The 27,406-nt window shown below is 55.0% G+C and overlaps 1 protein-coding gene across 3 annotated transcripts; it reads left to right on the top strand.

The window, feature by feature from the left end:
- The first annotated feature begins 932 nt into the window (after positions 1 to 932).
- On the top strand, positions 933 to 27,406 carry KLHL22 (kelch like family member 22). 3 transcript variants are annotated; one of them, XM_082354100.1, is made up of 7 exons: positions 933 to 1,058; positions 3,733 to 3,998; positions 9,325 to 9,490; positions 11,878 to 12,596; positions 16,910 to 17,102; positions 24,206 to 24,439; positions 26,501 to 27,406. In XM_082354100.1, exons 2-7 carry the CDS (start codon positions 3,772 to 3,774, stop codon positions 26,864 to 26,866), a joined length of 1,905 nt encoding a protein of 634 aa, XP_082210226.1. In that variant the 5' UTR covers positions 933 to 1,058; positions 3,733 to 3,771; the 3' UTR covers positions 26,867 to 27,406. The 3 variants fall into 3 exon arrangements, with proteins under 3 accessions (XP_082210226.1, XP_082210227.1, XP_082210225.1); XM_082354101.1 differs by lacking the exon at positions 933 to 1,058 and adding an exon at positions 1,845 to 1,866; XM_082354099.1 differs by lacking the exon at positions 933 to 1,058 and adding an exon at positions 24,966 to 25,059 and having other exon boundaries at positions 26,501 to 26,662.

Genomic DNA, 27,406 nt, shown 5'->3' with positions numbered 1-27,406 from the left:
TCAGCCAGGACAGTGCTTCTCTTTCACTTACTTTCTCCCTCTTCCACGTTCGCCCACCGTTCTTTTTTTTTTTTTTTAATTAATTTATTTATTTATTTTTGGCTGTGTTGGGTCTTCGTTTCTGTGCGAGGGCTTTCTCTAGTTGTGGCAAGCGGGGGCCACTCTTCATCGCGGTGCGCGGGCCTCTCACTGTCGCGGCCTCTCTTGTTGTGGAGCACATGCTCCAGACGCGCAGGCTCAGTAGTTGTGGCTCATGGGCCCAGTTGCTCTGCGGCATGTGGGATCTTCCCAGACCAGGGCTCGAACCCGTGTCCCCTGCATTGGCAGGCAGATTCTCAACCACTGCGCCACCAGGGAAGCCCCCCACCGTTCTTTTTAGCCTCGAGCCATCCTCAGCCACATGCTCCTCCACAGCTCCCCACCCTCCGGACGCGGCCATCACCCATGAGCCTCGGAGGATGGGGTCCTTGGGGGTGAGGCGGAGAAAAATGAACGCAAGAGCCGCCGGTTGGAGTGGTGGGACCCGGCTGCGAGCTGGGGAGCGGATTTACTCCAGAACCTCAGGAAAACACCTGTTCACACTGGCGGTGTTCCTGCCAGCATCCAGCAGGGGGCGGGCGACTCAGGGGACCGCGAGGGAGGGACCGAGGGGAGGAAAGAGGAAATGGATTTATAGGGCCCCACCCTCGCCAGAAAGCATTCCTTCACGTCCTCCTTCATGTCCTCATTCTTTTTGCGTTCTTCCGCGCCCGGCGCCGGGGTCGGGAAGGGCGCGGAGCCTCGTCCTCCAGGGAGTCTAGCTTCCGCCCGGGCCCCGCCCTCCGCTCCGCCCCCACCCCCGCTCCGCCCCCACCCCCGCCGAGCCCCGCCCTCCGCCCCGCCCCCGCCTCCGCCCCGCCCCACCCCTGCCAGGGCCACACCCTCCGCCCCGCCCCGCCTCGCCTCCGCCCGCGTCCGTCCGGCGTCTGCGCAGTGCGGCCACGTGATGCCCTCCGCCCCGCCTCGCGCGCGCCCCGCCCCGCCCCCACGAGTGCGGCCTCAGCGTGCGGCGGCGCCAGGTGAGCGGCAAGTGCGGGCCGACGGGGATCTCGGCGCGGGGCCGGGGCCGGGCTCGGGGCGGGCGCGCGGGTCGCGGGCGCGGAAGGACGCGGGCGGAGGCGCGGGCCGGGCGCGTACGGGGCCGGGGTGGGGGCGGCGGCCTGAGGCGAGCCCGCGGCCTGACGTGGCGGGGGCGGCGGGCGGGACCCCCGGGCGCGGCGGGGTCGGAGCTGAGGGGCCGCGGGGACGCCGGCGTCCGGGACTCGGGCGAGCCTGTCGCCCCCGCGGGTCCGCGCGCGTCCTTCGGGGCAACAGGCGGCCGGTCGGGCGCCGTTCCCCTGGTGCGACCTTGGACCCCGGCATGCCAGCCTCGGCCCCTCAGCCGGCCCAGGCTCGGCCCCCCGCTTGCTGCACGGACAGACCTGGACGGACCCCGACGGCCCCGGCGGCCGCGCTGTCAGTGCGACGCCTCGGCCCGGAGCGCCGGCCGCTGGTCTGCCCACTCCCACCCCGGCCCCGAGCCCAGCGCCTTCCGCCCGGGCACGTCCCTACCCCGCTCCGGCCTCCGCGCCGCGATGGTCCAGAACGCCTCCCATCCTCACCTGATGCGGGCCGTCCCCTGGGAAGTGGAACCCCCTTTCCCTTTGTTGCAGACCTTGCTTCGTGCTGCCAGGGACTGGGCTTCGTGGAGGGCAGACACTGTTTGGGGCCCTGCAGAGGACTGAGGGTGCCTACTCAGTAAATTGTGTTGAGTTGAACATTGTTCAGAGTTGCTTCCGACTCTGTCATCCATGAATTCATGAAAATTCATTTTACGTCCTTCAGTTTGTATGTACTTGGGACATAAAGCCTCCTTCCTGCTCCCTCCAAAGCTCTGAACTGAACAGCACTGAACGCAGGGCCTTGCTTGGCATGACTAAAATTGGGGACATTATGGGGCCGAGGGTAGTTAATATAGGGAAGGGCTTCATCATAGAGGAACCTGGGTAAAATGAATAGGAGGTCGAGGGTGCCAGAGAGTGAGCCCCCAAGAACATTTTTTATTTCAGAAAAACAGGCATGGGAAGGGAATCGCAAAAGATGTGCAGCATTCCACTTAATATTTTATTTTTTGAAATTTTATGAATTACCAAAACGAAGTTACACTGTGAAATGGTGTTTTTCATCTAAGTCAGCAAAGATTTAAAAAAAAAAAAAAAACGCTATTGGTGTGCTAGACAGTGGTTGCAATCCGGTTCTCATACTTTGCCTGTGGAGAATAAATTGGTACAACCTCTACGGAAGGCAATTTGGCAATATCTATTGAAATGTCAACTACACATTCAAATTAAGATGATCCAGCAGTTCTATATCTAGTAAATGTTCCTCATTTAACTGCTACATATATGGCAGATCTCAGTGACTTTCAGTGCAAAACTGTTGTCAACAGCAAACAATTGAAGGAAACCCAAATGTCTCTCTGAAAAGGATTGGTTAAATAAAATATGGTTATACATACAATGGACTGTGGGTGGGATATGAGGTTATCATGTGTAAAAGCTAATAAAAAGGGGGAAATTTTGTACTACAGCGCTGCCTGCAAATGCATAGGTGCTACCTGGAAGGGTGACGGGAAAGTAGAATAGCTTCCTCTGGGAGAGGATCTGGTTAGGGGGCATAAGTGGGAGGGAAATTTAAGTTTCATAATACAGTATACCTTTCTGTTTTATAGTAGAATCTATTTTTCATTTTTTCTTTCAAGGGTCCAGTAGGGGATTGAAAAAGAAGCACATTTCGGGAGGGGATAGTGGAGAAACGTGAGGTGGGGAAGGAAGATGTGGCAAGTGGTTCGCTGGCTGGCAGTGCTGTGGCCTGGAGAGTGCACAGCTCGACCCCACAGCTCGGTGTAGGACTGGCTGCCCCCTGACCTGGAGCAGCCAGCTGTCCACAGTCACTTGTGGTTGGCTTGGAGTGCTTGGCCAAAATGTGTTTGCAGTAGCTGGTTTTACTCATGGGGTTTCTGAGGCTCCTGTTCAAATCAGTTTGCATTTTTTTGAACATATTGACTTAATTATTAGAAGTTAAGCTTGAATTTAAAAGACGATGCAGACAATCTTGAATGTACCAAATTTACTTGAAGTTACAGTGCTTGACTCTCAAAATCTCGGTAAAAGAAGGTAGGGCCTGGAACCCTCCCCTGTACCACCACCTAGGCCTGTTGTCTTTTTTATGCATCCATTCCTGTTGCGGGGGACGACCCAGTGTTCTTTCCCAATAGAAGAGAGGAAGAGCCCTTGAGAACCTGGTCTGTGCTGGTGCTTTGTGTTCGTCCTTTAGGAAATTTGAGAATGCCCCGAGGGGCTGGGTGCTTGTAGTCCCCTTTCCTCATCTGAGGGGCTTGATACTCAGGTTCACCACACTGAGTCCACCGTGGGGCTGGGTTTTCTGCCTGGGTCCGTCTGTCTTTAGAACCCTTTTGTTTCATGGCGATGCTGAAGCAGATAAAATGGAAAGGAGAATCTTGGCAATGAAGGGACACAGGTCAGGAGGAAGAAGGCCCCAAGTTTGGACAGCAGTGGGAGGGGAGAGGGAATTAGAGGTTTGAGACCACGGGGAAAGCACAGGTGAGCAGGAGGGTGGTACCCGAGCAGCTGGCCAGCCCTGCACAGCCGGCACTGCCTCCCAGGCTCATTCCTCGCCCCTGTGTCTTGGCAGCTGACAGCCGCGGTGCTGAGGTTGGGAGCGGTGGTCAGGATGGCGGAGGAGCAGGAGTTCGCCCAGCTCTGCAAGTTGCCGGCACAGCCCTCCCACCCGCACTGTGTCAGCAACACCTACCGGAGTGCACAGCACTCTCAGGCGCTGCTCCGGGGGCTGCTGGCTCTGCGGAACAGCGGCATCCTCTTCGACGTGGTCCTGGTGGTGGAGGGGAGGCACATCGAGGCCCATCGCATCCTGCTGGCTGCGTCCTGCGATTACTTCAGGTGAGTCTGTGTAGTAAGGTAGCAGGGATGCTGGCTCCACCAGGTGGACGCCTTGGCACCCCGGGCTTCTCCTGCTTCTGGCTGTGCAGGCAGAGGGGGCTTGGGGTCTGTTTTTCTATCAGCTGCCCCATCTCTGGGGCATGTGCTCCCTTTTTTTTTTTCTTTTAAAGGCGGTATGCTTGGCTTTACTTATAATATTGTATTTACTAGAATGAGTTTTCTACTGTAAGTACAGTATCTTGGTGTGAAACAGATTTTCTTTCTACTTTACCCTGGCTTCCCATCATCTCATTTAAAAAAATTTCAAACCTATGGAAACGTTGAAAAGAATAGTATCACAAACACCTGGACACCAGTTGTTACCATTTTGCCACATTTGCTTTCACTGCCTTTGTAACACACGCCTTTTTTAAAAGACGTTACGATGCTTTATGCCTTAGACTTTTCAGCCCCACCCAGTGTTCTTGTAAAACCGTCAGGAAGCCCATACGGACCCGGGGACCTCTGTGGGGGCCGAGGCGGGTGGTCAGTACCGTATGCATGTCGTCCACACAGCTATATGATGTGGAGTCACTCCGTTCGCACCCTCACCTGGCCATCCACCTCCCGCTCTCACCTCCTCGTCGCTTAGGCCTCGGCCTCCCACCCTCCCTGTGGGTTCTGTGGCCCCTGAGTTTCTCCTGACCTCCTACGTGATGCCAGCCCAGCCCTGAGCACATTGGGCAGAGCTGGTGCCACCATCCCACTTGAAACCTGAGACCCTCTATTCTGTCTCCCATTCTGTTTGGTTCTTTTTTTTTTTTTTTTTTTTTTTTAATTTTTACTATTTATTTGGTTGCGCCGGGTCTTAGTTGTGGCAGGTGGGCTCCGTAGTTGCAGCTCACCAGCTCCTTAGTTGCAGCATGTGGGCTCCTTAGTTGCAGCATGCATGTGGGATCTAGTTCCCTGAACAGGGATCGAACCCGGGCCCCCTGCATTGGGAGTGCGGAGTCTTATCCACTGCGCCACCAGGGAACTCCCCTGTTTGGTTCTTTTGTCTTCAAGGCTCATCTTTTAACTTTAGGAACTAATGAGCAAAATATTTCTTTATGGTTAAGTGCTTCCTGTTCTCCAGAAGGAGTTTATGGAGAGGGTGACCCAGTGGTTAGTGGTGCCTTGGAGCAAACATGTCCAGGGACAACAGTGTCCCTTCAGTTCATGGGGATTCAGCTTTTACAAGCTTTGAGAAGACAGGGCAGTGGGCAGGGCAGAGTTTTGTGGGAGGCCTCAGGGCCCAGAAGGTCAAGCACTGGAGTCCTCCTGGCTTAGGGCCTCCTGGACACACCGTCGAAGCCCTTCAGGCGGAGCTCTTCTCCCCATGCAGGCCATCCTGTCACTGTCACAGTCACGGTCCTCTTCCTAAAGGACAGTTACTGGTGCCACCTCTTCCTTCTTGGTGGAAACCTCCTTTGTCTCCCCACATCCTCCAGGAGCGATTCCTGGCCCTTTGGCAGCCGCTTCCAGTGGGCCTGTCCTGGGAGGTGTTCCCCTCTCAGGCCCGGTCACTGTGCAGGATGACACCCCCTCCCACTGGGACCAGGGAGAACCCAGACTCATCTCTGGTATGTGCATTTGAAATGATGATTTCCAAGCTTTAGCGGGTTTATTTCCTTATTATTCATTTCAGTTATTGACTCAGGTTGAAATGATGAAGGGTTTTTCCCAGTGAGGCTGGTGAAGATATCTGATGTGGGCAGGGGTGGAAGGAAGGGCTTTGGAGGGCAGTGGGCCCTGTAGGGGACGCCCTGTGGGGTGTCTGCCAGGTGCTGAGTGGTGTCCAGCCAACACACGGAAAGCTGTAGTTCCTTATGGATCAGAGTGTGTGAAATGCTCAGTGAGACCTGGGCACATGGAGCAGTAGACCCCCGCCTGCTGGGCCTTGTTCGTGGAAGGACAGTTGGTTCCGTGTTAGGAAACCTCTCTTCCAGTGCGAGGCCCTAATCAGCCTGAGGGGACCTGGCGTGTGGCCATCTACAGACAGGTCAGCAGGCATGTGGTCATATCCAGCATCCACTGCCACAGCTGAAACGCTGCTGGAATAGGAAATCGTGGAAAGCACCACTTTATCCCTGCCCTCCCACCTCACCCCCGTGGTAACCATTTATAAACGTTCCTTATCATCCACACTGTTTTCCCTTGCAAATCCTAGTTCATAATACTCAAACCTCAAAGCTCTGATACTCAGAGTTGTTTTGTTTTGTTCTAATGTGTTGCTAAAACTTGTCAAGTGTCCTCTGGAAGTCTCCCGGAGCTGGTTTTTCTGATTGATTGATTGATTGATTGATTGATTGATGCATGCATGCATGCTGTACCGGATCTTAGTTGTGGCATGCGGGATCGTAGTTGCGGCACGTGGGATCTAGTTCCCTAACCAGGGCTCGAACCCGGGCTCCCTGCATTGGGAGCATGGAGTCTCACCCACTGGACCACCAGGGAAGTCCCTCCCGGAGCTCTTTTGTTTGTGGATAGCTGTCCAATCTGTCCAGTCGTTGATCTTTGAGGGGGGAGGCAGAAGTTGGATTCTCCTACATTGCCAGCTTTTTGAAAATCTAAGTTTGACAGAAATTCATTAAACCACGAAACCCGCCCTGAACTGATGTGAGGGTACTTTTATATGTGTCCTACTTAGCATGGGTCTTTGTATATTTTGATTTGGAAATATTGAGGTGTTTGGATTTGATTCAGACCCTATGGGGGGCAGCATGACATCATATGTGGCACAGATAAGGGTTTCTCCAGGTGAAACGTTCTGAATTCTGAAACACGCCTGACCTCGAAGGTTTGGAAGAGGGGTTGGGGCCTGGTACAAGCTGGCACAGGAAATGTTCTCCCCACTTCATATCCTAGGCAGCTCATTGGCACCTTGTGACATCTGGTTATGACATCCTGGCAGTAGAGGTGGCCCGGGTTCTCTTTGTGGTCTGTGCTATCTGTGCCTGCCTGCTGGGGACTTGGTGAACATCCTTTTTCAAAAAAAAAAAAAAAAAAAAACCCTGTAGAATTTACCATCTTAACCATTTTTAAGTGTACAGATCAGTAGTGTTAATTTTTTTTTTAATAAATTTATTTATTTATTTATTTGTTTTTGGCTGCACTGGGTCGTTGTTGCTGCTCGCGGGCTTTCTCTAGTTGCGGTGAGTGGGGGCTTCTCTTTGTGGCGGTGCGCGGGCTTCTCATTGCGGTGGCTTCTCTTGCTGCACAGCACGGGCTCTAGACGCGCGGGCTTCAGTAGTTGTGGCACGTGGGCTTTAGAGCGCAGGCTCAATAGTTGTGGCACATGGGCTTAGTTGCTCCGTGGCATGTGGGATCTTCCCGGACCAGGGCTCAAACCTGTGTCCCCTGCATTGGCAGGCGGATTCTTAACCACTGTGCCACCAGAGAATTCCCTGGATCACATTCTGTAATTCTGTTTTTCATTTTTTGAGGAACCCCATACTGTTCCACAGCAGCTGCACTAATTTACATGCCCACCACCGATGCACAGAGGTTCCAGTTTCTTTAAATTGACAAGACAGAGTCTAACAGAAAATGGGCAAAGCATCTGGACTGTTTGGAAAAGAATATAGAAACAGCTGTTAAACCTGTGAAGAGAGCCTCTGTCCCATTGTTTACAAGATTTCTCCCTCGCCTCCTGGCAGTTGGAGCGGCGTCTTCCTCTGGTTCTGAGGGTGTGGGGGGCAGGCTCCCCGCGCACTGGTGGCGCTACCTGACAGGCCGTGGGCAGTGCCATCCAAGTGCGTGTGTATGAAACTCTTTGACCCAGCAGTTGCTCTCCTGACATTAATCCTGGCGTTCACATGAGCAACAGTTCGTGGGCGCAAAGCCATCCACTGGGTGAAATAACGGGAGATTAGAAGTAACCCAGGTGGACCCCGGCAGGAACGGTTAAATCAGTTGTGATCGCCTTTACAGAGAGGGGCAGTGCTGTGTGTACGGATGATCGGGGCCGTTTCCAAGGTGTCCTGTGAAGTCGAAACCAGGTGGGAATTAAGGCGCGGGCACTGCCTCTGGGGATAGTGCCACCCTGGGAGGGGGGCTGGTGACCAGAGCACCCTTTCGTGTAATTTAGGTCTTGAGAGAGAGAGAGAGAGAGAGAGAGAGAGAGAGAGAGAGAGAGAGGGAGAGAAGGAGGGAGAGGGAGAGAGTGTGTGCGTGTGTGTGTGTGTGTGATATAAAATATAACAATAGGCACTCTGTCATCTCCGTGTTGCTGTCATATTTCAGCCCAGATTCCTCCCCTGACTGCCAGCCTCCTCCCTCCAAACACCTAACTGACAACCCTGCTGGGATGCCCTGGGGCGCCCACAGTGTTGGAGCCATGATGGGACTCCCACTGCCCTCTCTCACTCCGGTCCCACCAAGTCCCTTCCTGCCCAGCCTGGGTTCCTCCTGTGCTCTCCTGGGTTCTCTCCATCGCTTGTTCTCTCCTCTTGGCCCCAGGGTGGTCTCTACTCCAGCTCCCCAGCCGTGTGGCCTCCCCAGTCCTGCAGGAGCCTCCCTGCCTCTGCTCCAGCCTCTCCACTCTGGCCAAGGAGCCCAGGATCTGAAGTTCCTCGGCTCAGGCCTGTGTACGACTCGCCGGTAGCACCTCATTTGCCTTGGTTTTGGTCCAGATCCTGCCCTGCCCCGGGGGTAGCAGGACCTGGCCCAGGCTCACCTCCTGCCTCTTCCTCCTCGCCCTGCCTGCCTGCCTGCCTGCCTGCCTGCAAGCTCTTCCTGGCCCTGGGCCCTGGGTGCCTGCCACCTCCACTTCCTCATCGTGGGCCCTTCTGCCATCACTCTCCACCCACTCTTCTCCTGCGCTGGGCACTCCTCAGTTAGATGTCCTGTTGTGGTCCTTGACAGTGATTCCACCACCGGAAGTGCCCTGTGTCTTCGTGTCTGTCCTCTGGCATTAACTCCATGCACGTAGGGATCCTGCCGCTTCACTTCACTATTGTCGCATTGGCTCTGTGCACGGTTCCTGGCGTTTAGTGGCTGCTGGGTACGGAGCTGCTGAGCGGAGGACTTTCACTATTTGTTTCCCATTCATTTATCCTTTCACCGCGTGCCCTGGGCTGCGGCTGTGGCCCAGGAATTGCACAGGTGGACGCAGCAGAAAGCGTGCTGGACGTGGTCCTGCCCGCAGAGGCTCACGTGCGGCTCTTGGGGCACATTAGATGGAGATTTCCAGAACAGCTGCCAAGCTTGGTCAGGAGCTGTGGGCGCTTCCGGGTGCCCCTCCTCTGTGGCCTGGGCTGGCTTCCTAATGGGTGTAACCCTGCCATCTCCTTTCTTCCCTTTGCAGGGGCATGTTTGCTGGGGGGCTGAAGGAGATGGAGCAGGAAGAAGTCCTGATCCACGGCGTGTCCTACAACGCCATGTGCCAAATCCTGCATTTCATTTACACGTCCGAGCTGGAACTCAGCCTGAGCAACGTCCAGGAGACACTGGTTGCCGCCTGCCAGCTTCAGGTGAGGCTCCTGGTCTGAGGCAGGCAGAGCCAGGCCCAGACGGGTCCCGGGTGCCTGCTGGACAGTGGTGTGAGGGTGGGCGGTGAGCCCTTTGCTCTCGAGAGTGTCGGCAGGCTCCTCGTTTGGCTCAGAAGACAGCTTTTCCCTTGTGTCCTGAAACCGGAACGAAGTCTTATGCCGAGTTCCTTATCCTGACCTTTTATTAGGTCAGAGCACGTCTGGGGCAGTAGGAAAAGCTGCCTGTTTGGGGGTGTCTGGAGGCTCCCCGCATGGCGGGGCCCTAGTAGCCCCGTGCCTTTACCCTCAGTGGCGGCGGGTGGGCAGGTGGAGCTGAGCCAGGGCGGCCTTCACTCAGGAGAAGTTCCCTCTTTTACTCAGAGAGCTTCTCTGTCCCCATGTCTTGTCCCCTCATTGCTGCTCTGGGGACCACACTTACCTCCAGTAGCCAGCTGCCCCCAGAACCTCTCTCTGCCCCAGCACACCCGCACACTGCCTTGCTCCCTGCACCGTGTATCCCACGGCCACTCTGCCAGCGCCCGGCTCTCCTCTGTGTCCACCTTCGTCCTCTGGGTCCATGTCTGGACGAGTCGTCCTTGTGAATGTGACCGTGTTCTCTGTTTCCCTGCCCTCACCTCTGTCCCGGCCTCCTTCTCTCCGTTTCTTCCTCCCAGCTGGGCTCTGCCTTCTGCATCCGTCGCGCACACCAACACCAAACCACCTCCCCAAACCCACCCCTCTCCCTCTGCCACTCACTGGCTCAGAGACCTGCTGCCTCCCCTCAGACCTCAAGGCAGAGCCATGGCTGGTGCTTGGGGCAGCCCGGCTTGGTTTTGTTTTATTTTTAACATACTGGGCTTCTATGCAATGTTGTTTGTTTGTTGTTTTTTATAAATTTATTTATTTTTGGCTGCATTAGGTCTTCCTTGCTGAGCGTGGGCTTTCTCTAGTTGTGGCGAGCAGAGGCTACTCTTTGTTGCGGTCTGCAGGCTTCTCACTGCGGTGGCTTCCCTTGTTGCGGAGCACAGGCTCTAGGCACGCGAGCTTCAGTAGTTGTGGCACGTGGGCTCAATAGTTGTGGTTCCCGGGCTCTAGAGCGCAGGCTCAGTAGTTGTGGCGCATGGACTTAGTTGCTCCACGGCATCCAGGGCTTGAAGCCATGTCCCCTGCATTGGCAGTCGGATTCTTAACCATAGTGCCGCCAGGGAAGCCCCGCAATGTTGTTTTTAAAGCAAGTTTTACTTGGCGTAACAGTTCCAAGTCCACAGGCCCACCGGGTCATGTTTGTTCATGTAGCCAGTGGCTGTTGGTGGCCTGTCCCCCATGTGCTGTGCCCTTCATGGTATCCCCAGGGATGTGGATCTGAGTGTCGGTGAGACCGTACCCACTGGGCCACCCCGAGCAAATGAGTTCCCTTCTCTGGGCCTCTCATGGGCCTCCTGCACAGGGCAGGCCAGGCGATTCCTTGGTGAGATTCCCTGCCAGAGGTCCCTGCTCTGAGACAAGGATGAGGGACCTTGACCTTGCCAGGGAGGGCAAGACAGTCCCTGGTTCTCAGGAGCTGCTCCTCAGGCCCACTCAGGGCTGTCAGCCCTCACCTTCCACCCAGAGCCTGGTGCTCAGCTCCTGGCCTGTGAGAGGTGAGAGGTAATATTTTAGGCAGAAGAGGCCAAGCAGAAGCACCTGCTCGGGAGGAAATGGATGGTCGAGTGAAGACCCTCAGGACCTAAGGAAGCAGCACGATGGAGACGTTCCTGGTGGGGGAGACACACGCCTGGCACTTTGCAGGTTTCCATTCAGCCTTCAGCATGTCACCTGGCAAGCACCAAATGTCTAGAACCAGAAAGAATAAAAAGACTTTAAACATTTATTATAAGCTTCAAATTCCAGCAGAATTAGTCTACATGTAATGAATTTGTTGATGGTGCTGGATAAGAGAGGGATTCCCATTTTGAGAAATTCTAAAATCCAGTTTTCCTGCAGAACTTAGCAGCCCCTGAGCAGCCTTCCCGGGCCCTTGCCTTGCCTCCTGGGTTCTTTGGTTACCTAATCGCAGGGTGTCCTCACCCCGCGGCATGGTGGCTGTCCTGCTGCTTCCACTTCTCTGGAGATCCCGTGCTTTTGATTCAAAAGGCAGCTGACGTGTGTCGGGGTCCGCCCTGTGTCAGGTGGTTCCTCGCCACGTCATCCCTGTTTTACGGACGAGGAGGCTGAGGCTCAGAGACCACCTCCAAGCCCAGACTTAAGCCCCGAAGTGCTGTGAGCCTCGGGTGTGTCCAGTGTGGCGGGGAGTGGGGCCGGCAGAGCCTGTGAGCCCCACCCGCGCCTCCGCGCTGGGTCCTGCACCCAGACGCTTTGCCTGGGCTTGAATGGGTGTGTTTTGTTCACAGATCCCCGAGATCATCCACTTTTGCTGTGACTTCCTCACGCCCTGGGTGGATGAGGACAACATCCTTGACGTCTACCGGCTGGCCGAGCTCTTTGACCTGAGCCGCCTGACCGAGCAGCTGGACGCCTACATCCTCAAGAACTTCGTGGCCTTCTCGCGGACTGACAAGTACCGCCAGCTGCCCCTGGAGAAGGTCTATGCCCTCCTGAGCAGCAACCGCCTGGAGGTGTCCTGCGAGACGGAGGTGTATGAGGGCGCCCTGCTCTACCACTACCCTCCGGAGCAGGTGCAGGCTGACCGGCTCCCGCTGCATGAGCCGCCCAAGCTCCTGGAGACCGTGCGCTTCCCCCTCATGGAAGCCGAGGTCCTGCAGCGGCTGCACGACAAGCTGGACCCCAGCCCCCTGAGGGATACGGTGGCTGAAGCCCTCATGTACCACCGGAACGAGAGCCTGCAGCCCAGCCTGCAGGGCCCACAGACCGAGCTGCGCTCGGACTTCCAGTGCGTCGTGGGCTTCGGGGGCATCCACTCCACGCCGTCCACTGTCCTCAGCGACCAGGCCAAGTACCTGAACCCGCTGCTGGGGGAGTGGAAGCACTTCACCGCCTCCCTGGCGCCCCGCATGTCCAACCAGGGCATCGCTGTGCTCAACAACTTCGTGTACCTGATTGGAGGGGACAACAATGTCCAGGGCTTCCGCGCCGAGTCCCGCTGCTGGAGGTAGGGGCCCTCGGCCGGGCGGCTGCCCAGAGGGTGGCTTCTGCGAGGCACGTGCCACTGGCCAACGCAGTTAGCCTCTTGAACAGGTCTGCGCCCGTTCTGTGGGCGCAGGTTGATGGGGAGAACATGGACGGCGGTGAGATGAGGAAGGGGGCCCGTGATGCCTCCTCCCGCTCTTGTCCCCCCTCCTCAGAAACCCCCTCATCCCTCAGCACACCCCACCGTCTTGTGGGTGAGGGGCTGGGAGAGGGTGTTGCAGCAGGAAGGAGGGGACCAGGCCTGGGAGCATGGCCACCTTGCCTCTCTCTGCTCTCACACCCCTGGTCCCAGCTTCCCCTTGCCTATCCGCTTAGCTCTGCTCTTGTAACCGCACAGGCTCCTGGTGGAGGGTGGCTTCCTGTCGCCCTGCTCCCCTGAGTGCACAGTCCTCAGCCTGGGGGGCAGGGAAGGCCCACAGGCAGTGCTGAACCTCAGACCAAATCCCCCCCACCCCCCACCCCCCAGGCCCTGTCCTCAGCTGTGTGCTGGGTGTGAGGCCCCAGGGGAGGCCGTGGTTTCTGTCAGTCTGCGAGGCTGGGATCCCACAAATCCATTTCATTGGTCAGAGCAAGGGAAGTGGGGCAAATCCCCACGACCTCCACTTCCAGGAGGTTTCCAGGGCCCCTTCCCCTGTCCTTTGGTTTGATCTTAGGGTGCCTATGGGAAGTTTCTGCCTCCCACAAGCTGAAAGATGGCACTGCAGAGAGAGGGGTTGCCAGCTGTTTCTGGCAGCGGTGAGCTGAAGCCAACTGCGTTCCTGTTCCTGCTCTGTCTTGGGGGTGGGGTCAGGCCTCGCTGTGCCCCTTGGATGGGAGCCTGGGGACCCCAAGCCAGGAGGAGACCCCCGTCTGTCGGCCTGCTCTGCTCTCCCCACCCCAGGAAGTGATCACTTTTGTCAAACTGGTGAGACCCAGAGCTTGGCAGCTCTTTGTGGTCAAACGGGAGGGGGCCCAGTTCAGAAGGGAGGAAACCATGCCTTCATCGTCTTCCTGACCTGACGCGTCCTTGGGGGGCGGGGGGGTGGTGGCGGTCCCAGGTTCAGGCCTCCCTCCTGCCAGGCCTCGAAGGGCTGCCACTTCCAGCTGGAGGGCCAAGGCCAGATCTTCAAAGCAGACTCTCCAGAGTCTGTCCTGTCATGAGCTGCTGACGTCTGTCTCTCAAACCCGGTCTGTTTCCCTTTTGTGAACGTGTGCTGTGAGACCCACCAGAACTCTGGAAGGTGCTGGTGTCAGCCTCCGTGATTGACAACCACAGCCTCAGACTCCAGTCGGAGGTTGGGTCACTGTGGCAGGCGGGGTCAGGGACACCTGCCGGGCAGGCTGCGGTGCGGAGCGGCTGGTGAGCTCTGGGGAGACCCCGGGCTCTCATCTCTACAGAGTGAAAGTTTCATTCATCTCCTGCTGGACTCTTCACACTGCCAGGTGGATCTTAATTTGAGTTAAGAGTCTGGTTCTCTGCCCTTTCCTCTCAGTTCACCGCCCTTAGAATCTACAGGCTGTCAGAATATAAGAAAACAAGATTTTGCAGTAAATTAGCATTTGCGTTTTGAGGAGTTAGGGACTTAACAGGTTGTAGCATGTGAAAAGGTAGTTCTGTCAGAGCACGTTGCCTCCGAGCTATGACACTTCTCTTTTCTTTCCTTGATTGCATCTGTGTCGCCCACGTGGCTAGGGCACCTTCCCACAGCTGCAGCTCTGCACCCCTACCCGGTGGTGGCCAGTCCATGTTGCCAGATGCCCTGACCCTACATAGAGTGATAACCTGTTTTTGTCCTTAGGCATTTTCATGACTATTAATATTTTAGAGTATGTTTCAAAAAAATGTTTCTAACTGTAATGGACTTCATCAATAATCATGGGAAGGCTTAAGTCATGGAAACAGCGAGAGCAATCACTAAGTTTAATAAGGCCTTAGAACATTCTCATGCCAACCCTAGGTTTCGCCTCTGAGTTTGCAGTAGGATGGTCCAGAGTCAGCATTAAAGTGACTGAAGGATTTGAATCCTTATATGCAATAGTTTAGTTTATTTCTATTAGGAAAAAAATATTACTTGAGGACTTATTCTGACAAAGTGGAAAATTAAACCAATAAAGAGGAAAATGTGGGATATAGAACACGATGGAGAGATAAGAAATCAGCAAAACTGTGGTTATGTCTGAATTATTGATGTGTGGTGTCTGTATGTATGTGTTTGTGTATGTGTGTGTGTTTCCTTAACTGACACCGCAAATCCAGATGAACCCAGCCCAGGGAGCTGTGAGGGCAGGAGGCCAGAGGAAGCATCTGGAGAGACTCGTCTCCCTGGTGAAAATGGGGCAGAAGAGACGCATGTGAAATGTGAACAAGCCTTGTGCACAGGAAGGCTGTGGGAGGTGCCTTCCTGCCCTGGGTTGCCTGTCCCAGCTGGACCTCCACCTGGCAGGGCCCGTTCACTCGTTCTCAGGCGCCCTCCCGGCCCTGCTCTCTCCTTCTGTCACTTCTCCTCCCCGGCACCTGTCCTTACGTGGAGACTTGGCTACTCTGCTCCCTTTGGCGTGTTTCCCAACCTACAGTGGAAAGGGGGGCCCTGGGTGCCAGCGCCAAGAGCCATGGCTGGTCCACGTTGGGGGCAGTGATGTTTGTTGAGTGACTAATTCCACTGCTGGTGACCTCGCCCCTCCTTCCCTTCTCTGAGCGGACAGTGCGTGATCTGCCCTGAGCCGGGTGCGCCACCAGGTCTGGGAACACAGACATGGACCACGGTCCTTTAAGGAACCCTTGTCACGTGACTTGACCCTCATGATCCCTCATGGTAGCTTTTCTAGGCAGGCAGCATAACCCCGTTGGGTGTGGAGCTGAGTGAACGTCAGGACAGTAAAACTGATGGCCAGATGTGCCCAGACCTGGGTCTGTGTGGCCCAGGTGCCTGTCCTCTCTCTCCCTTCGGCCTGTTTCCTGTATTCTCGGCTGGCAGGGAGGGGCTGCGGCAGGAAGAAGCGGCTGTCGAGTGCACTTAACTTGTTTTGAGGGTGAAAGCTGAAATGGGGGCATCTGGCACAGGCCAAAGAAAACTGTCTGCTTCGGAGCTGGTCTTACGGTGGAGAAATAAACACTTATCAGAGAGAGGCTGTAAGTGTGCAGGGGCCATCGAGTGAGGGGGCTCCAGAGGCCGGCGCTCAGCTGCCGGTGCCAGAGTTGGGGGCGGGGTTGGCGGGGAGCCAGGGGAAGGGTGGACGCGGTCGGGGAGGAGTGGGCTTGGGGCTCGGATTCATGGGCCCTGGCCCTCGAGGCTCTGTGGTCACCTGTGTCTGCTCAAACAGCACACTGGCCTCATGCCCAGCAGGGTGCCAGGCCTGGGGCCTGGAGAGATGGGGCAGGGGTCCAGCCTGGGGCAGGGGCTGGGTCTGGGCTTTGAAGGGCCTCAACTGCTGGGCTCAGGCATGTGAGGATTCGGGTGTGAGCAGGGGCTTGGCTGGTGAGCGAGGGGTGGGATGTAGGGAGCCCGGGGGTCCACGTGGGAACGGTGAGCAGCCAGCTGGAGGTGGCAACGGGTATTAGCAGTGTGAGAAGAGAACATGGGGTGGCCGTGGGCCGTCCTGGAGTGGCCGAGAAGACCGGGCTGAAAAGTGAAGCCCTCTGGAGGCAGGAGAGGGCAGGGCTGGGGGGAGGAGCAGCTCCATGCTGGGGGCATAGAGGAAGCTGTCGCATGGGGCTTAGACTCTTACGAAGGTTGATGGGGTGAGGTGAAGGCAGGGCTGTGACGGGGACAGCTGCGTCCCCTTGAAAGGGGCGTGGTGGTGGTCCTACATCAGGAGAGCGAGCTTTGGTGATAGTGCTGGGCTCAGCAGAGGTGGGCTTCTCTCCCCTCCCCTCCTCGTGAGCCTCTGTCCTGGAATCCCACTGGGGAGGGCGGGAACTGCACACAGGAGATGCGAAGGCAGTGGGGGGTGGGGGTCAGGCGGGCTGTGATGGGAGCCAGGCGACCAGCCTGAGGGAGTGCTGGCTGGAGGCCTGGAGGCTGTTGTGCCCAGTCGTCCAGTCGAGAGGCCATAATTGGGGGCGTTCCTGATTGAGAGCGGGGCCATGGGGATTTTGAGGTGAGACAGGTGAGATCGAGGTGGCTGTAGGAACAGCCATTGGGCAGCTTGGGGTGGACAGTGGAGGGTCTAGAAACCACCGTGAGGTCACAGGTGGAGGGCCTGGCGCTGTGGGCTGAAACCCAGAAGGCTCCGGGCCCCACCCTCCAGGCTGGGGGAGGGGCTGCTCAGTGACATGCTGTCATCTGTCCCCACAAGGTACGACCCGAGGCACAACCGATGGTTCCAGATCCAGTCGCTGCAGCAGGAGCACGCCGACCTGTGCGTGTGCGTTGTGGGCAAGTACATCTACGCGGTGGCCGGTCGCGACTACCACAATGACCTGACCACTGTGGAGCGCTACGACCCTGCCACCAACTCCTGGGCCTATGTGGCCCCGCTCAAGAGGGAGGTAAGGAAACCCCTCCCAGGGGGCCCTTCTTCGGCCGCGTTGCTTCCTGGGCTGTGCGGAGGGAGTGGGAGGCACGGCCAGGGAAACCAGCCGATGATCAGAGCCCTCTTCCCTCCTTGGACTGTGCCCTAAGATTGGGGTGGGGGACTCCTGAGATTGAGCCAGCCGCCTCGGGAGAGACCCCCTTCCCCAGAATTCCACCCCCGTCTGGGTCTTGCTACCTTGGCCCCGGGCAGCTGCTTTAATCCTGCAGTCAAATGTGGACAGAAGCCTTCCCCTTCTCTTCCTCAGCACAGCTGAGATGAGCTGGAACAAGTCCAGAGATGTTGTCAAACCTGAGGGATGCAAGAGGCAGGGCCCAGCGGCCTCAGACCTCCCCCACAGCACCCCCTCCAACCAAGGACAGGGCCTTCAAGAAGCCAGAAACACTTTAGAAGTTATATTTTACATGTTTTTTTTTTTTTAAATCATGTGTTTCCTACACAATACTTTGGTTTGTTCTAGCTTGAAGATGTGAAAAATACGTCCATTGTGCAAAAGTGATGCTTTAAGGGGTGTACCTCTCTCACCTTATGGGCTTGCAGTGCTGCGACCCTGGCCCCCAAACCAGACATGAGACCCCAGGGCAAGAGGGGGCCTTGCTGGTCCCTGGTGCACCCCGGGTCCCAGTGCCCGTGAGCACCGCTGGGCACCCTGGCTCCCCCAGCGGAGAGGATGGCTCTCCTCCGTGCTCCGCTGCACTGGCCTCGAGGCCTTGGCAGGAGCTACTGCCTCCCTGACCCTCTTTCCTCCTCTCCCCTCCCCTCCTTACCTTTCACCCTTTCCCGAGCCCCAGGTCCTTAGACTCCAATTTCGGGAGCCCAGGGGTCTCCCTGACGGGCCCAGCTCCTCTCCACAGTCTGCGAGGCTCCAAGGAAGGCCAGGGGCTCCCACCACAGTTCCTCTCAGGCAGGGGAAGCCAGCCTGCCCCCTGCTCCTTGGCCTCTTTGGGGAGGAAGCCCCTCTGGAGGGCACTCCCTGCTTGTTTTGAAGAAGAGGGCAAGTTTTTCTTGGGAAAGACCAGGGGTCCTTGAGACCTAGTGGGCGGGGGTGGACCCTGAGCTCTGTCCTGGAGGGGAGTGGGGGAGGGGCTCCATGGGCTCTTTGTCTGGACGGCGGGGAGGCTGCACTTCTCAGCGTAGCCACAGAGGGGCAGCCTCAGCCTTCAGTCAGCTTCTCCCTGGTGTCCAGGTTCCTAACTTCCTTCATCCATTCGTTCCTTCAGCAGCTATTTATTAAGCACCTTCTGGATACCAAGTCCTGGGGATCCAGTGGTGATAAAAAGTGACCAAGGTCCTCCCATGGTGTTTGCAACTTAGTGGGAGAGACCACTCTCAACCACTGTACAGATGAGTAAAGGACCTTGAGGGCCGAGCAGAGCGGTGCTTAAGGAGGGGCTCCGGCAGGATGGACCTCGTTGGACTGTTTGGGGGGGGTCCGTCTGAGGAGTTGTCAGTGAGACCAGGTCCACGGAAGACAGGCAGCCATTGGGAGAGGCAGGAAGGACCTTCCAGGCCGGGAGGAAGAGGGGAAGCATGGGGAGTGCATGTGAAGAGAGGATGTTAGGGGAGCAGGGCCAGGGCACTTGGGTGGTCTGGACAGAGGCGAGGGTGGTGTGGGCTGTGGTGGAGGCTGTGGGGGACGAGGGAGACAGGCAGATTCTATGTGTCATTTGGAGGTAAACTGACCAGACTTGCTGATGGGTTAGGAATGAGAGGCCATGGAGACTCCCAGGCCACCCATGTGAGCAGCTGGGTGGTGGCTAGGCCGCTCCCCCGGAGCACAGGTGGGCTCGGGAGTGAACAGGAGAGGAGGGGCTTCATGTGGAAAGTGACAAACATGAGATGCTGGGGACATCCGGTTGGAAGCCAGGCTCAGGGAGGTCAGCCTAGAGATGGAGATGGGCAGTGCTGGCCATGGGCGGGGTGATCGGCTCAGGAGCAGGGGCGGTGCCAGGCCAGAGGAGGAGCAGAGAGGCAGGGGGCCCACGGGTCTGGAGATGTGGGTGTGCAGCCACTGCAGAGGCCTTCAGGGTGTCTGCAGGGCCTTTGGCGGGGCGGGCCCAGCCTTTGGCAGGGCGGGCCCACCCTCCCTCCCTCCCACCTGTCTCTCAGGGTCCCACCCACGTGGCATCCTTAGGAACTGGTCACTGATGTGCCCCCAGTGGACTGAGAGCTCCCTGCCCCAGCAGCGGGCAGAGTCTTCCAGTCAGAGGTTCTCTTCTACATGGCCCAGACCTGAGCATGGCCGTCCCATGCTTTTGGAGGAGAGGAAGGAGGTCTCGGCAGAAGCCCTTCTCTGCTCACTTAAAAACCTTCCCAGAGAACTTGCACTTTCAGAAAGGTAGAGTAGATGTGTCCTTCCTGGTTCCTTCTGCTCAGTACAACACAGAACTCTGTACGTTATGTGTAAAACAAACTCAGAAGACTCAAAAAGGTTGAAAGAAGATGGCAGACCAGCTAGGGATCTGGGGACCTGAGGATACCTTAATCTGAATGAAAATGAAAAGACAACATGTCAGGATTTCCCTGGTGGTCTAGTGGTTAAAAATCCACCTTCCAATGCAGGGGACTCGGGTTTGATCCCTGGTCGGGGAACTAAGATCCCATATGCCGCGGGGCAACTAATCCCATGCACCACAACTAGAGAGAAGCCTGGGCGCCACAACGAAAGATCCCACGTGCCACAATGAAGATCTTGCATGCCACAACTGAGACCCAATGCAGGGCTTCCCTGGTGGCGCAGTGGTTAAGAATCTGCCTGCCAATGCAGGGACATGGGTTCGAGCCCTAGTCCGGGAAGATCTCACATGCCGCGGAGCAACTAAGCCCATGCGCCACAACTACTGAAGCCCATGCTCCGCAACAAGAGAAGCCACCACAGTGAGAAGCCCACACACCACAACAAAGAGTAGTCCCCGCTCACCGCAACTAGAAAAAGCCCATGCTCAGCAACAAAGACCCTGCGCAGACAAAAAAAAACAAAGACCCAATGCAGCCAAATAAAGAAATTAAAAAAAAAAAAAAAGACAACATGTCAAATTTTGTGGCACCCCAGCTAAAGCTGTGCTGAGAGGGAAATTTGTAGCACTAAAAGCTTACATTAGGGAAGGAAAAAAAAAAATCAGTAATCTAAGCTCCTCCCTCAAGAATCTAGAAAAAGAAAAATAAGAGCAGAATGAAACCCAAAGCAAGCAGAAGAAAAGAAATAATAAATACCAGAGCAGAAATCAATGAAGTTAAAAGCAGAAAAACAGAAAGTCAGTGAAACAACTGGGTCTTCCACAAGATCAATAAAATTGACAAACTTCCAGGAAGCCCGACAAGAAAGAGAAGACAATTTAAAATATCAAGAATGAAATGGGAGCATTACTGCAAATCCTGCTGACGTCATAAGGATAATAAGGGGACACTGTGAACAACTCTACATGTGTAAATTCAACAACTTAGATGAAATGGACCAGTTCCTCAAAAAACACAACCTACCACGACTCACACAAAACTAAGTAGAATTTGAATAGGACTATACTTGTTAAGGAAATGATTTGCAGGCCTAGATAGTTTAACTGGAGAATTTTACCAAACAGTTAAAGAAAAGTTAATACCAATTCTGCATGATTTTTTTCCCAGAAAATAGAAGAGGGGGAATACTTCCCAGTTCATCTTCTGAAGTTAAAATTACCCTGATACCAAAACCAGATAAAGACAGTCCCCCCGCAAAAGAACAAGTCTGTCATAGATGCACATATGTATGAATATTCTTAACTAAATATTAGCAAATAGAAGCTCCTCTCCCCGCAAAAGAAATTCATGACCAAAGGCTGGTTCCATATTTGAAATTCAGTCAGTGTAAATCACCATATTAAAAACCACATGATCATATCAGAGCAGGAATAGGATCTTATAATATTTTGCATCCATTCATGATCAAACTCTCACAAAGTAACAATAGAAAAAAATAACAGAAGAATTACCTCGACATGATGAAGAGCATGTACAAAACTCCCACCACTATGTTATACTTACTGGTGAGGACTGAATGGAATGCTTTCTCCTAAAGTAAGGAACAGGGCAGAGATGTCTGATCTCACCAGTCTTATCACAGTCCTGGAGGGTGTAGCCAGTGAAATAAGGCAAGAAGAGAAAAGAAAGGCACGCAGGTTGAAAGGAAGAAATAAAACTGACTCTAAAGATGACAAAATTGTCAAAAAATCTAAATGTACACCCCCAAATTCTTGCATTAATAAGTGAGTTTAGCAAGATTGCAGGATATGATATAAACATATAAAAACCAACTGTATTTTTGTATACTAGTAATGACCATGTTGACACTGAAATTAAAAATACAACACCATTTACAATTGCTCAGAAATGAAATGCTTAGGTATAAATCCAACAAAACATTTTTAGGATTTATATGCTGAAAAGTATAGGTGCTGATGAAAGAAATGAAGATGTAAGTAAATGGAGAAACATATCATGTTTATGGATTCCAAGACTCAAAGATGTCGGTTCTTCTCAAATTGATACATGGTATACAGCACAGTTCCTATGAAAATCCCAGCAAGAGTTTTTGTAGATGTAGATGAGATTCTGAAATTTATATGGAAAGGCAAAGGATCTAGAATACTTCAAGTAACTTTCAAGAAGAATAAAGTGGGAAGACTCCATCTACCTGGTTTTAAGACTTACTACGTATATACTGGATACAGTAATTATGACTGTGGTGTTGGAAGAGGGATAGACCCGGAGATCAGTGGCACAGAATGAGAACTCAGAAATAGGCCCACAGAAACATGCCCAGCTGAGTTTTGACAAAGATGCTAAAGCAGGTGAATGGAGGAAGGATTACCTTTCCACAAGTGGTACTGGAGCAACATCTATAGGCAAGAAAATGGACATCGACCCAAGTCTCACACCTTACACAAAAATTGACTCAGAATGGTGCACGGACTTAACATAAAATACAAAACTCCACAGCATTTAGAGAAAGTAGAAGAAAGTATTCGGGGTCTGGGGCTAGGCAGTGAGTACTTAGACTTGACCCCCAGAGCATGACCCATAAAGAGAAAAACTGATAAATTGGGCTTCATCAAAATTGCAGACCTTTGCTCTGCAAAAGTCCCTGTTAGGAGGATGAGAGGAAGCTGCAGCGTGAGAGAAAATGTTTGCAAACCAGTACCTGGCAGAGGACTAGGATCTAACATGTGTAGGGAATCCTCAAAACTCGTTGGGAAACACACAGGGATCCGCTGGAAAGAAGGCAGAAGACGGGAGGAGACGCTTCAATGGGGAGGATGTAGACGTGCAGTTAGGGGATGCAGACTGGACGCCACAGCGGGGAGACCGCCTGTTGAGCGGCTGAAACGGCAAATGTAACAGTACTAGGTGCAGTTAACTTCCAACTGCCGTGTGACCCAGTGGTCACCATCCTGGACATTTACCCCAGAGAAACAAAAACTTCCCTGAACACAGATACTTACAGCAGATTTATTGGTAACAGCCAGAAACGAGACCAGCCAGATGTCCTTCCACAGGCGAGAGGCTCACCAAACAGGCAGGTACACGGTGCAGAGCATTACTTGGAGTCGGAGAGGAACTCTGGGTCTGCACATCGACGTGGGCGGCCTGTCACGGAGGTGACATATCACATGATCCCATTCAAGCCACACTCTGGAAACGACAACGTGGGGAACAGGTGGTGGTTGCCAGGGACTGGGGGGTGGGGAGTGGATGTGACTGTAAAGAGGGAGACAGAAATGTCCTGTGTCTTGGTGGAGCTGACGTCAGCACCCAGGCTGTGATGTTGTGCTGAGGCCCACAGGCTCTTCCCCCGGGGAGTCAGGGTGAAGGATGCGGGGTGGTTGTATTTCTTACAATTACATGTGGATCTACACTTACCTCAAGATGAAAACTTTAGTTAAAAAAAAACACCTCCCCAGATGCCCACCATTGGTGGGAGAAGACCTAGCCCCGTGGTGTGTTTCCTGCCCACTGCTGTGTCTCCTACCCTTTGCCCCATCCACCTCTCCAGCCCCTTGCTGTGCTACCCACAGCCTGGGTGTCAGTGACCGGCCCTGTAACACAGGCCCTGGGGCTTCCCGGCCCTGCAGGACATCTCTGCTGGCAGAGCACACGGGCACAGCAGGAGGCCCTTGTGGGCTGTGAGAGGGGGGCCTGGAGGCAGTGGGGCTGGCTGGGCAGAGAGGGTGTGCCTCCTGGGTGCAGCGGAAAGCAGGGGTGAGGTTGAGGACCAAAATCCAAAGTAGGGGGTGAGTTTTCTCCCATAATTAAAGACTGCTGTTTGTTTGATTTTGCATCTCACTTTTGTGCTCACCAGGTCACATCATTTGTTATTTGCAAACAAGCAGATTTTTTTTTTTAATTTATTTTTATTTATTTATTTTTGGCTGCTTTGGGTCTTCGTTCCTGTGTGCAGCCTTTCTCTAGTTGAGGCGAGCTGGGGCTAGTCTTCGTTGCAGTGCGTGGGCTTCTCATTGCGGTGGCTCCTCTTGTTGCGGAGTGCAGGCTCTAGGCGCGCAGGCTTCAGTTGTTGTGGCGTGTGGGCTCAGTAGTTGTGGCTCGCGGGCTCTAGAGCACAGGCTCAGTAGTTCTGGTGCACAGGCTTAGTTGCTCTGCGGCATGTGGGATCTTCCCGGACCAGGGCTCGAACCCGTGTCCCCTGCATTGGCAGGTGGATTCTTAACCACTGCGCCCCCAGGGAAGCCCCAAACAAGCAGATGTTGAAAGTGGAGGCAGGGGTGGGGGAAAGGTGGAGGCGACCAAGGGCCTCACTGAAGACAAGGCTTTGATTTCCTTTGGGTCCCCATGCAGCTGTCACCTTTAGGGGCAGGGGAAGGACAGAGATTCTGTTCTTCCTCTTGTAGAAGCCCAGCGTCACCTCTGGGCCCTGAATCATCTTCCACTGGGAAGAGATCAGGTGGGGGACAAGGACGGTGTGCCCAGTGAAGATCCAGTCAGACCATGAGGAGGAAGTCGGCAGGGCTGCACACGCGCGCACACACGTGCACGCACACGCACACCCCCGGTTCTCCCGGCCCACAGGTGTATGCCCACGCGGGTGCCACACTGGATGGGAAGATGTACATCACGTGCGGCCGCCGAGGGGAGGATTACCTGAAGGAGACCCACTGCTACGACCCGGGCAGCGACACCTGGCACACGCTGGCTGACGGGATGGTGCGGCGGGCCTGGCACGGCATGGCCACCCTCCTGGACAAGCTGTACGTGGTCGGGGGCAGCAACAACGACGCGGGCTACAGGAGGGACGTGCACCAGGTGAGCGGCGGGGTGCCCGCCTTCCACTTGTCACCGATAAAAATTGCCGTGTGGGGGGTTTTCCCTTGTAACAGACTATTTTTTAGAGCAGTTTTAGGCTCACAGCCAAGTTGAGCAGGAAGATTTCCCGTGTGCCCCCGGCCCCCACACACCAGGGCCTTCCCAGGCTCAGCATCCACCAGAGGGTGTCATTGTTATAACCGATGACCCTACACTGGCCCGGGGTCACTCCTGGTGATGCACATTCTGTGGGTTTAGACAGATGGCATGTATCCACCGTTAGAGTATCACACGGAAGAGTTTCACTTGTCTTTATTATTATTAAAAACTTGAATTACATAAAGTTAATGTAACCACATTGCAGAGCTTTGAAAAAATGGAGAAGGGTGAAGAAAAACTCCCATAACCTGGCCCTGTGCCACTAGCTTCAGCCCTCCTACCTGTGCGTGGTTTCCACTTAATTGTACTCAAAGAGCATCATCCCATTTGGCTTCTGGCTCAAGTTTGTTGTGGGTGTGTCTTCTAGTTTGATGACCACCCCACCCCCACCCCACCCAGTGGCTGTGCAGAATTCCATCAAACTGGTGACGTATGGGTTGGTCAAGTTGTGGCTATTCCAGGTAACATTTCAAGTAATATTTGCTTTATAGAGCTTTTGGGTGTTTTGGGGTATTTCCTGAGGTGAGAGCAGTGGTTCTCTAAGTGTGGTCCCCGGGCCAGCAGCACCCACATCACATGAGAACTCATAAGAAATGCAGATTCTCTGGCCCCTCCCAGACCCACCGAGTTGGAAGTTCCTGGGTGGGATCCTCCAGTGTTGAGAACCATTGGGCTCTAGCGTTTTCGTTTTCTATTGCAGCCGGGACAAATCACTACAAATTTAGCCACTTAAATCAACACAAGTGTGTTTACACGTCTGTGGCTCTCACCAGACGACGATCCAGGGGTCCTTCCTTTGTGGGGCCTGGGGAGGATCCACATCCTGCTCACCTAGGGTGTCGGTGGAGTTCAGTTCCCTGTGGTTGTAGGACTCAGGTCCCGATTCCTTGGCTGCTGTGGGCTGAAGCCCTTCTTGGCTTCTAAAAGACTCCACGTCCCCCGGGTCAGGCCCTTTCCTCTTCTAAGCCAGCAGTGGCAGCTTCCCCTCCCTTTTCAGCCCCCATCAGACCTTCCCTTCTGTTTCCAAGGGCTTGTGTGACTAGGTGGGTCCCCCCGAAACTCCAGGATAACCTCCCATCTCCATGTCCCCACCCTAATGAGTCTGTAGGGTCCTTCTTGCCATGTAAAGTAATACAAGTCCCAGAGATCTGGGCACAGGCTCCTTTGAAGGCCATTCCTCCTCCCGCGGCTGGAGAACCGGAAGGGATCATCATTGAGTCAGAGGGTAGCATCCAAGTGGCTCTTGATAATTTTGCACATTGCTGTGCTGGCTGGTCAGACAGGCGCACAGCAGGGCAGCTTCACCATGCCTCCACCAGCCCCGGGCTTGTGCCTTTTCTTCCCCAGTGGCTGCTGGTTAACAGCTGACAATTTGTCTCTGACGTTTTATTTTGCATTTCTTGGATTACTGGTAGGCTGAACATTTTCCCATGTATTTGTTTACTGTTTGGAGTAATTTTGAAGAGAAGAGATTTTTTGTTTTTTGTTTTTTTTGGCTGCACTGCATGGCTTGGAGGATCTTAGTTCCCCGACCAGGGATCAAACCCAGGCCCCAGCAGTGAAAGCACCGAGTCCTAACCACTGGACTGCCAGGGATCCCCCAAGAGAATGTTGATGGTCATCATGAGTTAGCAAGCACCTATTTCCTTATTTTATCTGCACCTCCCCCATTGCTGGGGGCGCATGGGGTCTGAGTCTTCAGCTTCAGTGGTGGAGGGGAGTGAGCTGGCACCCCCAGGCCAACTGGGAGACACCCACACGCCTGGGGCCACAGGCTGGCTGAGGGGCCAGGATAGGGGACAGAGCGTCAGCCTGGCCCGAGCCCTTCCTCCGGGGGGTGCGTTTGCCCACATCCCCGCTGCATCCCTCAGCCTCGTGTGAGCCTGGGGCCTTGCCTTGCAGGTGGCCTGCTATAGCTGCAAGTCCGGGCAGTGGTCATCCGTCTGCCCGCTCCCAGCAGGGCACGGTGAGCCCGGCATCGCCGTGCTAGACAACAGGATCTACGTGCTGGGTGGCCGCTCGCACAACCGGGGCAGCCGCACTGGCTATGTGCACATCTATGACGTGGAGAAGGACTGCTGGGAGGAGGGCCCGCAGCTGGACAACTCCATCTCGGGCCTGGCGGCCTGCGTGCTCACCCTGCCGCGGTCCCTGCTCCTTGAGCCGCCCCGCGGGACGCCTGACCGCAGCCAGGCCGACCAGGACTTCGCCTCTGAGGTGATGAGTGTGTCTGACTGGGAGGAGTTCGACAACTCCAGTGAGGACTAGGGTCCCAGGCCAGGTGGGGGGTGCGGGGGAGTGGTAGCTCCCAGCTCCCCTCACAGCACTTTGCCCTGGAGCACTTGACCCCAGGCTGGCAGCGGCCTTCCCTCCCGCCGCCTCCCATCGGCAGGTATTTTTGGGGCCCTGCAGACCTGTGGCTGTGGATCACCCCACAGTGGGAAACCTTCGGGAAGGGCTCGGTCCCCTGAAGTTCACCGGGCTCTCTCCTCAGCGGGGACGGGCTGTGCCGCCACCAGCTGTCCTGGCCTCCCTGCTCCCTGGTTCTGGTCCCTACTGGGCCTAGAGGGTGCCATTCTCCCAAGGGACCTGGGGACTGGCCCCTGGTGAGGGAGCCAGGGCACATCTTGTCCCTCTCGTCGGCAGGGAGGGGGCGGGCTGAGCCCATTGTCTGCCCAGCAGCTCCCGGGGCCAGAGCGGGAGAGAGATCCATCAGGTTGCCTGAGGCTGATTCTGTAAAATGATGCCCTGTAGCTGGGCTTTTCGGACCCCATGTTGTTGATAAATGAAATAAATCATCTTACACGA

The sequence above is a fragment of the Balaenoptera borealis genome, assembly GCF_965194805.1.
Source record: "Balaenoptera borealis genome assembly, chromosome: 14".
Lineage (NCBI taxonomy): Eukaryota > Metazoa > Chordata > Mammalia > Artiodactyla > Balaenopteridae > Balaenoptera > Balaenoptera borealis.
Note: the sequence above shows the minus strand (reverse complement) of the source record. Positions and strands in the feature narration are given on the sequence as shown.

What these genes read in the sequence shown, in the direction of transcription:
- KLHL22 (XM_082354100.1), top strand. Translation starts at nt 3,772, where the DNA reads ATGGCGGAGGAGCAGGAGTTCGCCCAGCTCTGCAAGTTGCCGGCACAG. An exon ending in TTGCCGCCTGCCAGCTTCAG is followed by an intron (nt 9,491 to 11,877) that starts GTGAGGCTCCTG and finishes TTTTGTTCACAG; the next exon opens with ATCCCCGAGATCATCCACTT. An exon ending in GCCGAGTCCCGCTGCTGGAG is followed by an intron (nt 12,597 to 16,909) that starts GTAGGGGCCCTC and finishes TGTCCCCACAAG; the next exon opens with GTACGACCCGAGGCACAACC.